This window comes from Carica papaya, chromosome 1 (genome assembly GCF_054855325.1).
Source record: "Carica papaya isolate Zhongbai chromosome 1, ASM5485532v1, whole genome shotgun sequence".
Classification (NCBI taxonomy): domain Eukaryota; kingdom Viridiplantae; phylum Streptophyta; class Magnoliopsida; order Brassicales; family Caricaceae; genus Carica; species Carica papaya.
In genome coordinates, this window is record NC_142309.1 from 23,384,062 (window position 1) to 23,400,692 (window position 16,631).

At 33.7% G+C, this 16,631-nt stretch overlaps 1 protein-coding gene across 6 annotated transcripts; it reads left to right on the forward strand.

Annotated features, from left to right (window-relative positions):
* The first annotated feature begins 7,865 nt into the window (after positions 1 to 7,865).
* LOC110818698 (mechanosensitive ion channel protein 3, chloroplastic) lies at positions 7,866 to 16,377 on the forward strand. Of its 6 annotated transcripts, none has more exons than XM_022047653.2 (15): positions 7,870 to 8,181; positions 8,288 to 8,328; positions 8,874 to 9,035; positions 9,144 to 9,203; positions 9,607 to 9,764; positions 10,021 to 10,144; positions 10,226 to 10,323; positions 10,395 to 10,508; positions 12,513 to 12,573; positions 13,577 to 13,726; positions 13,904 to 14,014; positions 14,177 to 14,344; positions 14,450 to 14,563; positions 14,949 to 15,005; positions 15,343 to 16,377. In XM_022047653.2, the coding sequence occupies exons 3-15, from the start codon at positions 8,958 to 8,960 to the stop codon at positions 16,147 to 16,149; spliced, it is 2,100 nt and encodes a 699-aa protein (XP_021903345.1). In that variant the 5' UTR covers positions 7,870 to 8,181; positions 8,288 to 8,328; positions 8,874 to 8,957; the 3' UTR covers positions 16,150 to 16,377. The 6 variants fall into 6 exon arrangements, with proteins under 6 accessions (XP_021903346.1, XP_021903345.1, XP_088077730.1 ...); XM_088221604.1 differs by having other exon boundaries at positions 9,607 to 9,674; XM_022047651.2 differs by having other exon boundaries at positions 8,874 to 9,021.
* Positions 16,378 to 16,631: the final 254 nt, after the last annotated feature.

Sequence of the window (16,631 nt, forward strand, 5' to 3'; positions counted from 1 at the left end):
CCATTAGGGGTTTCATAACGGTACTCCCGGGTTTGAACTGCTTTGATAAATAAGGAAGGTGGTCAAATATAGTTGACTTGCCTGCCTAGAATGGGGTGGATTAAGAATGAACGGTTTGCCTTAACGAGTGGCTAAGCCTTTTTTATTGTTTTCAATTAGGGTTTATACTACCTGTTATGTCACTTAATTTAATTTAATTTTTAATTGCCGTTTCTACAAAAAAAAAAATTATATCCAATTTTTTGAATTGTAATAAATTTTTTTTATTAAACATGTTTCTATAATGATAAAAATAATTGACGCAAAATCTATGAGACAAAAAATAAAAATTATTAATCCCGCACAAAGTTTGTAAGTAATTTTCTTATGATGAACAAATAATATCGATGTTTTTACTAAACATAATGTATTAAACTTATAATTCATTATATATTTTTTAAGAATGCTAATTAAATATTGTAAGTAAATCGTTATCCGTTTTTCAATCATTTAATAATCATAATTATTCTCTGATAAATGATGACTATGAATCATACTTAATATAATTTGATTTATCATTTTTTTTTGCAATTAACATAGACAATTGAACCAATAATTATTTTTCTTAATCATCAATCACTATTTGCGATTCATGATTATATTTTATCATCAATACAATCACTATTCATATTTTTTTCTTATTTATTAATGATTTATTTATTTGTATAACTTAGATGTAACATATTTAAAAAATATATATAAAAACTCGAACCCTAATAAGGACTTCAGATATTTAGCTTGATTATAATAATATAATAATATTGAAATTATCATTGCACATGAGGATTATAAATCCTTAGTTTACAAAGTTATATTCTTTGCACGTTAACTTAGAATACTCAAATATGGGCTAGTAGAATGTTTAAAGCTTAAAACAAAAGAAAACTACTACAAATAATGATTAACCTCAATTCGAACCTGGCAGAGCATAAAATGATGGTGTCCTACCTATTTTCTCACTGTTCAGGATATGGGTATTGATTATCTTGATCTGAAATGGTAATAAGAAGGAGGGTGAGCAACACTAACTTAATAAGAATACCAAAAGTCTTACCACCGACATAATAACTAAAGGGTTATAAAAAAACTGTAAAACAACCGATATGGCATATTTTTAACTAAAAACAAAACTAGTGTGATAGTATTGTTTATTTTTATTATGAAAACCATTTTATTATTCATTCTCTCATTAACAACATTCGTTATGACATTAAGATACATTCAGTCATCGTGAGAATACTATTAATTCTTTACCATTTTACCCAAACTGGGGTTTACTTAACATTTTTATTTTTATCATATTATCTTTTTGTTTCTGCTACCGGTATCGCTGGATATCTATAGGGATCTCCACTATATGTGGTACACAAACATTTTCCTTGTTAATCATTAGTCATCCCATAACCCATCTGGTATGGGCGCCACAATAAAAGGTCGTCTTAATACTCCTCTGGTATGAATGTGATTAATTAACTCTCAACCCTATCTGGTAAGGGACCTCCCAGTCCCATGAGATTGAGAACACATCCACTGTAGGGTTTACCTTATGTACTAAGTTTATATAGTCTCTTCTCTCAGGATACTAATAAAGCTTTGATTTACATTCATATGTAAACATGCATTTAATTATATATAACATTATACCATACAAGAGATTAGTGACATGTAAACCTGTACATCACTAAAACAAGAAACACGCGAATCGTACTCTACTACTCATTAAGGACCAAACCACAATTCAACCAAAATGATGCAAATGGAACGCATGTCCCACGAATTGAACTAACAATTAAAATGAAACACAAGAAAGATACGAAATGGAATAATCATTCACAAAATAAATAAAATAAAATAAATGAAATATGACATTAACATTTATTGTAACACCCAAAATTTTCCTTTATTATTTTATTATTTATTTTTATTTTATTTCAGTTTTTATTGGAATTTTTGTTTAATTTATAAGGTTTTAATTTAATTCAATTTAATTTAAAAGAAATAAAAATAATAATAATAATAAAATGGGGTAAAATTATTTTTTGGATTTAATTGAAATTGATTTTGAAAAAAATGGGTGAAATTTTGGATTATGTGGGTGTTTTTGAAAAGAAAATAAAAAATCGGGGGGGGGGGGGGGGGGGGGAGGGGGTCAAAACGTAATTTAAAAAAATAGTGTCACGTCAGCAACCACGGCAACAGTCCGGTCAGCAGCCCAGACCAACCAGGACACGCCGTGTGGCAGGGACGCTGACGCGGGAAACCACGCGGAACGGAGACACGTTGGCGATCCGCGTGCGCGCGATCGGACGGCCCAGATCTGTTCCTGTGCGCATGGACGGCCCAAATCAAAGGTTCGCGTGGACAGCCCAGATCTCACGCATGCGAACGGTCCAGATTTGATCACGCACGGACGACCCAGATTTATTCTTAATTTAATCGCTATCGGACGATCCAGATTAAATCATGATGGACGGCTCAGATTAAAAGGGGAGGGTTATAAATAATCGCATCCATACCCAACCCCAAACCCTAGCCGCCATAACCCTCGCCGGAGAAAATGACCCAGCTACCGGAGGAACCGGCCGCCGCACCGGAGGACTTTCCGGCTGCCAAACAGGGTAAAATTTTTTCAATGTTGAACCTCCCTGTGGCCAAATCGGAGCCAAACCACCAGCCGATTGGCCGAAAAACACCACCGAAGTCCAGCGGCGCCGTCGCGGGTTTCTTCAGTTTTTGCGTCCGATGAGGCCCTTCCTGTTTCCCGTTCGATGTAATTTTTATACCACTGTGACCACCATCCTTTTCTCTACAGGCTGACAGGAGCAAAACACCGAATCGCAACTCACGCCGGATGAGCCGTCGTACCCAAGAGCTTCGCCGCCGGTAAGTCTCGATTTTCTAGAAATTTTTGACCCACCAAGGGCCCTAGGGGTGTTTTATCACAGGAACCAATGCAAGTTTGATCGAATTCGACCAAAAACGGCCAACCTGAGGAGGATCGCCGCCGTACCGGAATTTCAAAATTGACCAAAAAGGCCCTGGGTCTGATTTGAGATTTTTTTGGGGACATGTGCAGGTACCGAAAGTGTGTTTCAGTTTCTAGAAAAAAATTCAAGGAATTTAGGGACTGCCCGTAGGTGCAGTGAGAACCCGATTTCAGACTCCAAAACAAGTAAAGATCTCTCACTCTATTTCCTATCACAGCATTAAAGCCTAATAAATGATAAAACGGTATTCTATGAATTAATAGATATGTATAATTGATTAAAGTTGCTAATGGAGCCCGAATATGATATATTTTCGATCAGGTGTTGTTTGATTTATTTTACAGTTTTGAATGCGGTATGGTGCCTGATAAGTTTATTCTATGGTTTCATGTGCATGAATCATGGTTTCATTTATTATGCTTTAAATTATTGTGAACCCGATATTGTGTTGTCTTATTTGATATCTATTACTGATTTACGTGTTTGTATTTGATTGGATAATTGAGATTAAGAAAAATAGTAAAAAGGCACGTGAATTGATAATGGATAATGTCGACACCCTCATTAGATATCCTAGGAGATAGTGGACGGATCGGGTCCCTAGAGAACCCTACCGAAAACGTGGTCTCTCATATCGGACGGGGTATGAAGACCTTATGTGTTTTGGCGCCCATACCGGACGGGGTATGGGGACGACCCGTTTCACCCTCATACCAGACGGGGTATTGAAGTTTATGATTTTGGCGCCCATACCAGAAGGGGTATGGAGAGGGCCCTGGAATTAAGTTATTAATGTGAACGGTTCACGTGTAGCGGGGACCCCCTATGGATCCCCATGGATACTAGTAGACTGATAAAAGAGAAAAATTGTTGTCTGATGATTGAAATACAAAAGTATAATATGTGTTATGTTGCAGAGTGTGCGTGATCTTATGATATTTATGATGTAATTATTTTCATAATTGTTTTCATGAATCTCACCGATATAGGTGGACAGTAAATGATTTTATTATTAATAAATGATTTTGTTATAAATTATGTTTCATTGGTCGTTTTCGTTTTCTACTAACTTTTACTTCTGTGACGATGAGATAGTGTAATGTCTTTACTGGGGTAGTGTAACTCATTCCTTACTTAACCATTTCAGATCAGGAGGATTTGGTTCCCAAGCCTGTTTTGCAGGAGGACGGCGAGTAGAAGCCAAAGAATTTATTAGTTTTCCTTACAGCATTCATTCATAGTATTTCCTTTAAGTTACTTTATTCTTTCATACTTTAAATCGTTTTGGTTATTATGTAAGGGATGTTAATCATAATCTATTTTATTTCGCTTCCGCACCTAGAATAAATATATATACATTTTCTTTTAATTTCCGAGGCTGTTACATTTATGATCAACACGTTAATTTTAAATAGATATATAAAATAAATATGAGGATATGATTGATAAATTAAATAGAAATAGAAATAGAAACTGAATGATAAGTAAATATAGAAAATAGAAACAAGGTAAATATACAAATAAGAATATATGCACAATAGATTAAGAAAATGACGAGATAAACTAGAGTGATAATCAGAGTTTGTTAGCTCCATCGGTAACTCAAATCAGATTAAACAACATACAGTATAGATTATATTTGAATTCAAATAAGTATCTCTATATATATGCATATATATATATATATATATCTAATTACTTTATTTCATTATTATATATATATATTGTTCAGGCTTCGGTTAACTGTTACGAAGGGAAAGATCAAGGTATCCTTACCCAAATCGGATGGTGGCGGGGTTGTTCCTCATAACCACCGGTTGTGGCGATCTCTTTTTCTCTCAACTTTTACCTATTTCCCCTTATTTCCTCTCACTTTTTCATTGTTAAACAAAAAAATATCACACTATCAGTGTCTAAAGGAAGGGAAGGGAATGGAGGGGGGCGGACAACTTACCAAAATCAAGTCCAACTTATGTGTCTACTCCCTCTCGGTTCACAGCCTTTCTCAGATCAATCTGCATTGAAAGTGGTTAAAAATAATTGAGAATGGAAAAATGGGAAGAAATGGGAGAAAATGAAGCTTTTTGGCGTCGTTTTTTACTTTTGGCACAACAGCACCGTCGTTCATCTAGCGCCTGAGCTCCCTCTAGCACCCTAGCTTCTTCTTCTCCAATTGATATGGCAGTTAGGGTTTTGGGAGGCCGACCGAAAAGAGGTTTAAATACCTCTTCTCCTTCAATATGCATCGTTCATTCGGGTCCACGTGGAGCAATGGGAGCCTTCTGATCAAGTCTATTTAGGGCATCCCACATTTTTATCTCGCGAGTGATCCTAATTGTTAGATCAATTAGCCTTATCAGATCTGAACCGTTGATCGTACGGGTTGTTGGATTGATGTGGGGTTCATCAAAGTCGTTCGTTCAAATTTAAGCGGGTGTGAATATAGACCGTCTAGGCGCGCAGGAGCAACCACGATCCGTTCGTTCCTCCTAGCACGCAAATTGCCAGTGTGGGCTTTTCTCATGGAGTCCTTGTCGATACGACTGTCACACAACATATGACAATTTGTTGCGTTGCTGACTGGGCTTTAACATGACCCATTTTTTTGAAATTATATAGTGATACCTGATCACTCAGATTTATTTCAAATATGCTCATTTTTATCGCATAATGACCCTACTAGAAAATTTTATTTTTCAAAAAGGTCCCCGTAAGAATTTTTATTGATTATTTTATTTTAATCTATTTTTCTTATTAGTTACTATTACTATTATTAATATTAATATATATATAAATTAATCTTTCTTATTTCGAAGTTAATTATTCCGGAGCAAAGAATGTTAAAAAAAAAAAAAAAGTGATTTGATTTAGAAGATTTGGCATGATACTTATGAGATTGGATATTGATGAAATTGACATTCAAACATTTATTTTTATAACATATTAATTTGACTTCATAAACGAAGTCCCTATGTTGTCACTAGAACCCCGCATTTCTAATAGAAAATTTCGTAATTGTTCCATAATTATTAAAAAGAAATATTTTTTAACTAAAAAATTTCGGTTCATATGTAATATATCTATCTAAAAGTTTTTCAAATTCAATCATGTACACATAATTATCAAGGATTTAATTTTTTTGAAATTTATCAGTAACCCGCTATGTACTCAAGAAATAAAGAAAAACTATACTTGGTTGTTTTTTTTTATTAATAAAATTCATTAATATTAATTTATTGTTTATGAATAGAATAATTTTAAACGTTGTTTAAGTATATATTCATTGTATATACTACTTTGATCTTAATAATTAATCTTCCACAAAAATATAAAATCATTTAGGTGAATAAAAATAATAAGTTTTAGGTTAATTCCAGTTTAAATACATTAAAAAAAGAAGAATTATAATTAAATAATGTTGAGGCCCAGCTCGAGTTCAGTTCAGCCCGACACATGCTGCACACTTGATGAGCCCAATCAAGATGCTACGCAGTATGGGTCGTGACCCACAGCACCTAACACAGTCAAATAAAAGCCGGCGGTGGAATGTTCAAATTGGGTGAATCAATTACAACGGTCAACAAATAACAGCCTTTTCCATAGTGTTTTTTCTTTTTTTAAAAGATAAAAAGTAACTTTGACTTGTATATAAAATTTAAAGTCAGAAATTACCAGCAGTTTTAATTTAATTTTTTTTAAAAAAATAGTGATTTGAATTATAAATATTATTATATTAGAAATATTGAGCCATTAAAATTTTAAAATAGAAAAAAATTATATCGTTCATTTAAAATATTATTTTTACCGTATCAACTATCTATGCATTAAATTACAATAGGAGGTTGATTGATTTATTTGCTTAATTTTATCGAAAATATAATTATTTTTTAATAAAAATTAGTTTAAATTAATTGAAAATAATATTTATCTAGTCATGCAACAATACCTTGTCATATATATATATATATATATAGATATAGATACGTCTGTATGTATATATATACACCCAATGAGATCACGAGGATAATGTCCACGTACCCAATACGTGTCATTTGTCATTTATTGACAAATGCATGGTGGCTTGTTGTTCTTATGTCCATTTTCGATTTATGACAAATTAACGCAGACAGTGTTTTGGGACATTGCATTAATAGTGGAGAAAATGCTGATCGCAGTTTTTTTTTACATATATACATAATAATTAAAAATAATATAAGAGTTTGTTATAAGATTTAATTTTATAATTAAAAATAATATAAGTTTCTATAAAATTAAATCATATAAAATCCTCAAAAATCGCATTCAATTTTTATGGTGAATTGTGACTCGTTTGATTAAATATAATCTTAAAATTCAAACCATGATTTATAAAATTACAGTAACAGTAATTTAGAGAATTTATTTTTCAATTTTTAATATTTATTATTATATAATTTATAACTTTTACTATTTTAAAGGTAACTGACACATACATTAATTAATTATTTTATGGCTTGCATGTTTAATACTTCATATATAATTAAATTAATTTTTTTGTTATGTTTAATTAACCACAGATTTTGCAGATTAAAGAATAAGTATAAGAACTCAAATTGATTAATTGAATTAAAAATTAACTTAAGACGAAGATATTTTTTATTTTAATTTTTTTATATTTGTGTTATTCTTATATTTATATTTTATAGAATTTAATTTTAGAAAAAAAAATATTTTATTTAGTGGGAGAATTTAAAACGTAAAATATTAACAGGGAAAAGAAAAAAAAACAAAAAAAAAAAGAGAAAAAGCACACTTATCTTTACCATCCGAAAGAGGTGAGCTGTCAGTTCGTCACTCGCGAAGCGGAAACCAGAGAGGAAGAAGACGCACTCGGCGCACGTTATGAGAATGCCAAGGCGCCGCGTAAAGTAACTAGAATGTAAATGATGAACTCGCGGGTCCACCGGAACGGATTTTTTCATCCGGATCCTTGAAACTTGATTGGGCCACGTTCTTGAGTAGACTTTTCAAGCGCGGTGTATGTTAGCAGGAAGCAAACTCATTTTGGGTTTCTTTTCCGTAATGCTTGCAACTTTCTTCATTAATGTCCGGTTTCTGTGAGAGGAAAGTGTCGGAGAAGCTAAAGACAATTATCCAGCTTTTGGCGCTCAACCAGGTCTGGTATCCCTACGCTTTTTTTCTTTTCTTTTTCCTACTGTTCAATGTTTCATCCAGTTTTCTTGGAAATTTCTCTAAGTCCTCATTGCTTGTTTGTTTCCCAGGAAAATTGCGAATTATCGTTTGTGTACTTGTATCGAAACAGGTAAATTGCGTGCTTTTTTATCTCGAAGTTCTGTGTACTTGATGGGAACGTATTATATAAGTATAGTTTTTGAGTGATCTGGGAAATTAGGCCTTATGGATGGGACAAAATTATGAGACATTTTGCTTAATGGATTTTTAAAACTTGGAATTAGTATTCATTTCCTTGTTCCTCATGAGTAGATCACTAGTTAGATTGTTGGGAATTGAAAAGGAAATCAGACTGGGACTGGTTGCTCGCTTGGATTGGTTAAGCGTTAAGGCCAATTTCTCTTTGCTTCCGTCTGTTGCTTCGTTAATTTATTTGTTTGCTTCTTTTTTTGGTGCGAATAAGCATTCGCAAACTGTAAAATTTGTTGCAGAAATTAGAAGTCCAGAACTTTTTTTTTTTAAAAAAATGAAAAGTCTGAATCATATAGTTCTGAGTAATTTAATGTTATTAGTCAATGGATTCTGTGCCTTGAAGGATTGTACTAACATTATGGGAGGTGCCGATATTGTATTGTGGTTTGAACCCTCTCTTATCTCTCCCATTTTTCTTTGAAGCCAAATCCCTTGGCACCAGAGGCAAAGCAAGTTTGAACTACGTTATGATATTGAGATTATCATAGTGTCAACACCTTTCCAAGCATGGTTTATTCTGCTTCACTACAACTTTCTCGTGAATTCAAAGTCCGCAATCAATATAGATACAGTGAGCAATATATTGTATGTAGATTTGCAATTTTTTGAAGAGACCAAATTTTTTTCTTCGAATTTCCGAATGATTATTGTTTTCATGTTTCACTTTTCCTGTGTGTCTCCTTTCTTTTGCAGAATGCAGCTGGAAAAAGTCGGTATCATTTTGTCAAGATCAATCTCTCATCACATGCTATGGTACTTTTCTGGATGTACATAAATCTGTCATGAAAGATTTTGGAAACTGCTTCCTTGTCTGGAGTTTCTTGCATGTAAATTTGTCAGTGTTTATGTTCATCATCTTAGTTTAATCATTATCCAGGTATAGCTTGGATGTAAATTAAACACTATTTCTTGGAATTACTTCTTGTCATAAAATGTCAATGTTGGAAGCTTTACCTCAAACCCCCCAAATGTTGAGTAAAGATTTCAGCTGTTAATGCTTTTAGTACAGCACGTGCTTTTTGTGGATCTGCTTGTGTATAGAAAGAATATTGATGGAAGTGCTGATTATTTTTTCCAATTATGTGGTCACCTTTTAAGTTTTCTTTGATCATCATATGGCTTTCAAACAGTGTGAAATTTTATTTTTATTTTCCAGCGACAGGATGATGGGAGCATCCACCTTTTTAACTGCATACGTGGGCCAATAGTTCCTGTATCTGCCAGGTGCAATGTTTTTCTTTGTCGATCTATTCTAGCACCAGGTGGAGGAAATGAAATTCCTATTGTTAGATCTGCTGCAATGCTTTTTTCAAGGTATTCTTTTATATTATAGATATATCTATCTATATGTTTGTATTTCTGGGATACAGAAATGCAACAGAACTAGTGAACTACAACAGTTGCATATGTGTATGCATAGTATTGAAAAAAATTACAATCGCCTTCAGTTTGAAGTGGAATTTGATAGCAAGTCGCAATCTATTGCAATTTTAGTTAATGGCAAATAATATTTTCTTTTCCTCACTGTTGAGTTTATAATCTCTTTTAAATTTTCTTGGTGACTTTCCAGGTCTTATGATGCTTTTCGTGGAAGTCCTCTTGTACTTAGATTGATCCCAGCAGTTGGTATTCTTCTGTTTGCTACATGGGGTGTTGGGCCGCTCATTCGTCTTGGGCGTATTTTCTTCCTTAATGTATTAACTCTCTTATTTTGTTTCACCAGTGGCTGAATCTCTTATTTCAATTATTTATTTCTGCAATATTTTCTTTTCCAGAGGACTGATGTTAATTGGAAGAAAAGTAGGACACATTATGTTATGACCTCATATCTTCAACCCTTGCTGCTATGGGTTGGTGCAATACTTGTCTGCAGGTATACATATGCATTGCTAAGAATTTGAGTTAAATGATTCTTGTTTCTAATCCTTTCATTTTGTGTTTCAGAGCTGTAGACCCAGTCGTATTGCCTTCCGAAGCCAGCCAAGTTGTTAAGCAACGACTTTTGAATTTTATACAGTCATTATCAACAGTGCTGGCATTTGCATATTGTTTGTCAAGGTGAGTGCTGTTTTTTTTCCTTATTTGTTTGTCAAATTTGCATTTTCTTCATCCCTCCTTCTCCAGGGAAAAAAAAGTTATATGTTGTATTCATTTTCAGCTGTCAAACATAAAGAATTATTCAAATAGCTTTTCCAATGACCTACATATGGGAACTCGATCAGCTAGTTGGCCAAAATAAATGGTTTGCAATTTAGATTCTCTAGCCTAGTGGTTTACATATGTTGTTTGAGTATGCAAATTGAATCATAAAAGTACCCATGCTTTACGGTTCAAATTAAAACAAAAATTAAAGGAAGAATATTCCTTCTGTTTCTTTGGGTGGAAATGTTATAGATCCTTCTCCCGCTGGCTATTTTTTTTCCTTGAATTTTGGGTGAAAAGATATAGTTTTTTTACTTGTTGGTATAAGCTTATATTGTTTTTTTTGGTCTGTTGCCACCTCTAAATGCTAATTTCAATTTTCATTCTTATATACTTCCTTGAATTTTGGGTAAAAATATATAGTTTTTTTACTTCTTGGTATAAGCTTATATTGTTTTTTGGTCTGTTGCCACCTCAAAATGCGAATTTCAATTTTTTTTCTAATGTATTCATGGTGTCTCCCTAATACCATGTGGATCATTCTGAAGGAAATAATTTTAGGGCTTAGCTTCTCCCTTCAGTAGAACTAAGGATTATTGGTTCTAGACCTTATGTTTTTTGATTAAGGGTTATCCTCATTTTTCTATCGAAAATTTGTGAGACCTTGTCGGTATTTTGATTTATTTATAAAGCTTTTTATATAGGTGACACTCCCTTGGATTCCTGTTTATTTATATTTATCTTTTTTCTTTTCAACCAAAAAAGGAAAAATTACAGAAATGCTGCTTTTATAAAATACACAAATACCTTTACACTTTTAAAATTAAACGTAAAACTCCCCAAGTTTGAAACTATTATAGAGAAACCCCTTACCATTTGATCAGTTACCTTTTGCATCCCTTTCAATTTTCTACATCAGCACTCTTACCTTCAAACCTAAAATACTTTATCCATCTAACTTTTTTATTTCCTTTCGTTTTCCTTCTTCTTTCTTATTTTTTTATTCTTCCTTTTCTATATTCACATACCACTACTCAATTTTCTTTTTCTCTTCTTTTCCCCTTAACTTTATTTTTCCTTTCTCCATTCACTAACCATAAGTCCAATCTATTTTTCCCTTTCCTTTTCCTTTTCTGCTTTTTTTCCTAATTTTTTTACTCTATTTAGTTATTAGTGACCCCACCATTTTTTTCTTCTTCGTCTTTTTTTCTTTTGTTCCATTTTTCTTTTTTCCTTCCTTTCCTCTATTCACCTAAAATCTAATTTATGCCCAAACTGAAAACTGAAAACAAAAGAAAAAGAAGACGGATGAAAGAGGTGGATATAGAAAATGGAAGAAAATGGAAGGAAAAAGAAAGAGAAAGAAGAAAAAGAGGATGGGGTTTACTGATCCTTGAATAGAGAAAAGAAATTATAAAGGAAAAGAAAAAGAAAGAAATGAAGAGGAAAGGGAAACAAAACAAAAAGAATAAGGGAAAAATGGAGGGATTTTCTGGGTAGTAAATGAAGAAGAAAAAATGAAAAAAGGAGAAATGAAGAAGAAAAAAAAATCGAGATACTTGTTACTGAATAAAGAGAAGGAAAAATAAAAAAATAAGAATGAAGAATGAAAATGAAATGAAAATAAAAAAAAAATGGAAAAGGGTATTTTAGGATTTAAAATGGATGAAAAAAATAAGATGTAATAGTTGGGGGGTACAGTACAGTAGTTTGGAAATTCGGCAGTTTTATGTTCAGTTTTAAGAATAAAGTGGTTTTTGTCTATTTCATAATAACTCTAGGGGGTTTCTCTAATTTGTCCGGAAAAGAAGTGTTGATGATATCTTGTTTTTCAGTAATTCTAGACTTTATTCTGAATGCTTGATCTGGTAGGGGGCCTTGGATTGTGACTTTAAACTTGCTATATGTTCTCCTTTGCAGCTTGATTCAACAGGCTCAAAAATCCTTTATGGAGACAAATACATCGAGTGAGGCAAGAAGTGTATGTTTCTGTTCCTACAATATTATGGATATTTAACAATATCCTGTTTTTGCATTTTCAGCACTGAAGATCTGAGTATCAATGTCCATAGACTTGTCTGGGTTTAAGTTTATTTCACTAAGCAATTTGGTTTTGGGATCTTGTGTGACCAAGTCTTGGTCACTGGTTTTGTAATGGAATCTGCTTTGTTTATTTATTATTTATTTTCTATTGTGAATTAATCTTCATTTCTTGAACTTCTACCACTACTTGGAACACCGGTTTACAGCTTTCACGTGAGAGATAGTAGCATGAACTCGGAAACTTCACCAGTTTCTAGATAGATGCATTCTACACTGACACTTGAACAAATAGTACCATGATCTTCTAATACCGTGACCTCATTTCAAAACATTAGGATGGAATAACAATTTCAAGCAGTAGTCAAGTTTGGCACCTATTTAGAGTCAAAGATAGACTCGTTACCTTGTCTGTTAGGTGTTATGACTGGTTAATTTTGTGCCTGGCAGCAGCTGTCTAATTCAAGTTTTTGTCAAGAGTGGCATTATCTTCATGGTTCAGACCAATAATTTTTTCAATATTTTGCTCCCATAATAATGCATCTTGTTCTCAGTTTCTCTTTACCTATGATTCTCCTCTTTTTCTGCTTTATGAAGCCTGCTACTTATCTTTCTAGTATGACATTGTAATGCTGTCCAAGTCTTAGGTGATGACAAGCTGTTTTAATCATATAATCTTGGATGGTTCAACACTTTTAATTCCATTTCTAATTGGCTTATTTATTCAAAGATTTTCTGAAGGCAGTCAACAAGCCAAATTGAATGAATCTACCTTTATTGCCTCCACAAATGCAGTTTATTGTATGTTTTGAATATTATAGGGAACAATCACATATTTTCATTATTTCTTGCTCACTTCCCCAAGTTAGTATTAACCAAGGTGCTTTGAGGGTGCAAAGTGCTACTAATAATTCTTTTTTCACTATATTGTTGATTGCTTGCAGATGGGTTTTGCTTATGCGGGAAAAGCTGTTTACAGTGCTGTTTGGGTTGCTGCCATATCATTGTTCATGGAGTTGCTGGGGTTCTCTACCCAGAAATGGCTGACTGCTGGAGGTCTTGGCACAGTGTTGCTCACCCTTGCTGGTCGTGAGGTGAAACCCATTTTACTTTTTTATATTATTAATCAAAAGCCTGCTCTCTTCTTGTCTATGGAAGATCTTTGATCATTCTTGCCTGTAGACATTATCAAAGAGCCAGAGCAGTTTCTTAGACCTTTGGTTGATGAAATTTTATGACTTTTTATTTCCTTTTTTGTCGGATACGTGCAGATATTAACAAATTTTCTTTCGAGTGTGATGATCCATGCAACACGGCCATTTGTTGTGCACGAATGGATTCAGACCAAGATTGAAGGCTATGAAGTTTCTGGTACAGTTGAGGTTTGTATTTTCCTCTTCTTATTATCTGAGTCGAAGGGCACATATAGGTTAGAAATGTGAGCAAGATTGAACAGATTGTTCCTGCCAAATGCACCCAAAAAATATCTGGATGATAGTGTTAAATATAAAAAGGTTGTTTACTTTATATCAGTATTATTTCAGCATGTGGGTTGGTGGTCACCAACAATTATAAGAGGCGATGATCGCGAAGCAGTTCATATTCCAAACCATCAATTTACTGTAAATGTTGTGAGGAATCTTAGCCAAAAGACCCATTGGCGTATCAAGACCTATCTTGCTATCAGTCACTTGGATGTCAATAAAATCAATGTAAGAAGTTTATCTGGTTTATTTGGCATCTAGCTCCTGAATTCAGGAATCTATCTGGCTCTTTTATGTCACGTCAGAACTAGGATCACCCCTTTTTATGGACAGAATATCGTGGCTGATATGCGCAAGGTTTTGGCAAAAAATCCTCAAGTTGAGCATAAAAAATTGCACAGGAGAGTTTTTCTAGAAGATATAGGTCCAGAAAACCAAGGTCTCAGGGTAAGATCTTTTTTTCTTTTTTTACAAAGTCAGGGTAAAGATCATTTTGGTTCTTAAGGATGTCCTGGTGCAACATGTTTATATTACGATTCACATTCTATCTTCTGTCAGCATTATTTATTTTCCCTGGAAGAAAATATTTGTGCATATATTTTTGCATTCATGTTGCTTAAGTGCATTATGTCTTGCTCCAGTTAGTACTTCGATTGGTCATCTGAACCCAATTTTGATTTTTTGGACTTTTCTTTTTTAATCCCAACTTTATATTTAAACAGAGAAGATCTCTGGTAGACTTTTAACCTGAATTTTTGTTCTTTTTTGGTCTTTTTAAGTGATTACTGCTTCTGTCTCAAATTTCAATTATATTTGGTGGCCCATGTTGCAGATTCTGGTATCCTGCTTTGTAAAGACCTCACATTTTGAAGAATACCTCTGTGTTAAGGTAAGGTTATCTACAAGTAGATTCTCATCCCCAGTTATTCTCTATAAGGCCATTATATTGTTTATTTTTTTCCCTTTGTATCTACTTATTCCCACGTGCATCTTTGTCATTATATCTATGCTCTGGAAACTATTTGTTGGATTAGCTGTTGTTCTAGATCAGTGCATTTGCTTATGCCATAACTTCAGTCTTCCTCGGGCATGCTATATAATTGACTCTGGATCATGGTCTGCATGTATAAAAAGCTTCAACAGCAGTGATATATGCTGAAAGTAAGTTGATGAAAATGATTTAGATCATAAAATCAACTTGTAATAGTCATCATTGTTTTGAACAGGAAGCAATACTTCTGGATCTTTTTAGGGTAATCAGCCATCACCGAGCCCGACTTGCCACTCCAATCCGCACAGTGCAGAAAATGCACCGTGAGGCTGACTTGGAAAATGTACCCTTTGCTGATATTTTCACTCAAGCATCTACTTACAGTCCAATGATCCTAATCGAGACCTCTTATAAAATCAAGGACGACGAAAAAGTTAAATCTTCTACTCATTCCCTGCAAACAAATGAAGAAAAAGACTTGAAAGATGAAGCACCTTCAACATCTGACCCCAAGGCAGATGTAGAGTCTGATTTAGCATCGACTCTTGATTCCAAAAGAGAAAAGGTCAGATCAGCTTCAAGCTTGAAGGTTGCAGTGCCGACATCTGATTTTCCAAGTGGGGATTTGGTGCTGGAGAATTCACGCCAAACCATCTCCGAAGAGCTGAGAAATGAAAGCACGGGAGGGGGAGGGACAGAAGACGAGAAAAGTGGATTGAATTCAGATGATTCCTTTACAACATGGAATGCATCAGAAATGTCAGAATCTGGCAGTGGAAAAAGTGATAACTTTTCAGCTGGCATACCGGAAAAGCAAGATACAGAGAGGCAGATTTCATCAGCATCTGTGTTCAGACCTCCGCTAGATGACAACATAGTTCTTGGTGTTGCGCTGGAAGGCTCAAAACTGACTCTTCCAATCGAGGAAATATCTGTGCCGTCCGGACAGGATGAGACAAAGGAATTAGCTGCTCACTGGAATGGGAATTGTTCTCCTAACCTCGGCAAGGACAAGAGAGATGGTACCAGCCAAAATGATTAGGTTGGGTACATGATAACAACGATTAAAATTGTAACATTATCAAATCGAAGTATGCTGAAATTGCATGCAGCTGCCTTTTTTAAGCTGGAGTCATGCAGTATATATATATGTATATCATTGGGGTGAAGAACTGTAAATACTTGTTAACCAAAACATTTGTAGATGCATTGATTACTGCTCTCCAGTGATTAATGATTAATTTTAAATTATGGAGTTTGTTAAAGAATATTATCTTTGTCCTGGATATATTTTTCTTTCTTTCTGAATTAATTTTAATAAAAGTTAAAAATACTGTCTCAATTTTAACTAAAACAATGTAGCCTTCAATTTTTAACAATGTTGTGAAGAATTACTACTCTTTTAAAATAAAGGCAAATTTTTTAATGATTTCTTTAAATAACTTTTACTTGTCCCAAACACGCCCTTATTCATGTCTCTGTGGATAAGCAGATAATTCTGATTACCAAACTTGCTCAAAAAGA

Coding starts and splice junctions, on each gene's coding strand:
- LOC110818698 (XM_022047651.2), top strand. CDS start 8,110: ATGTCCGGTTTCTGTGAGAGGAAAGTGTCGGAGAAGCTAAAGACAATT. Junction 9,022..9,143: donor CCGCAATCAATATAGATACA/GTGAGCAATATA, acceptor TTTCTTTTGCAG/AATGCAGCTGGAAAAAGTCG. Junction 10,145..10,225: donor GGCGTATTTTCTTCCTTAAT/GTATTAACTCTC, acceptor TTTCTTTTCCAG/AGGACTGATGTTAATTGGAA.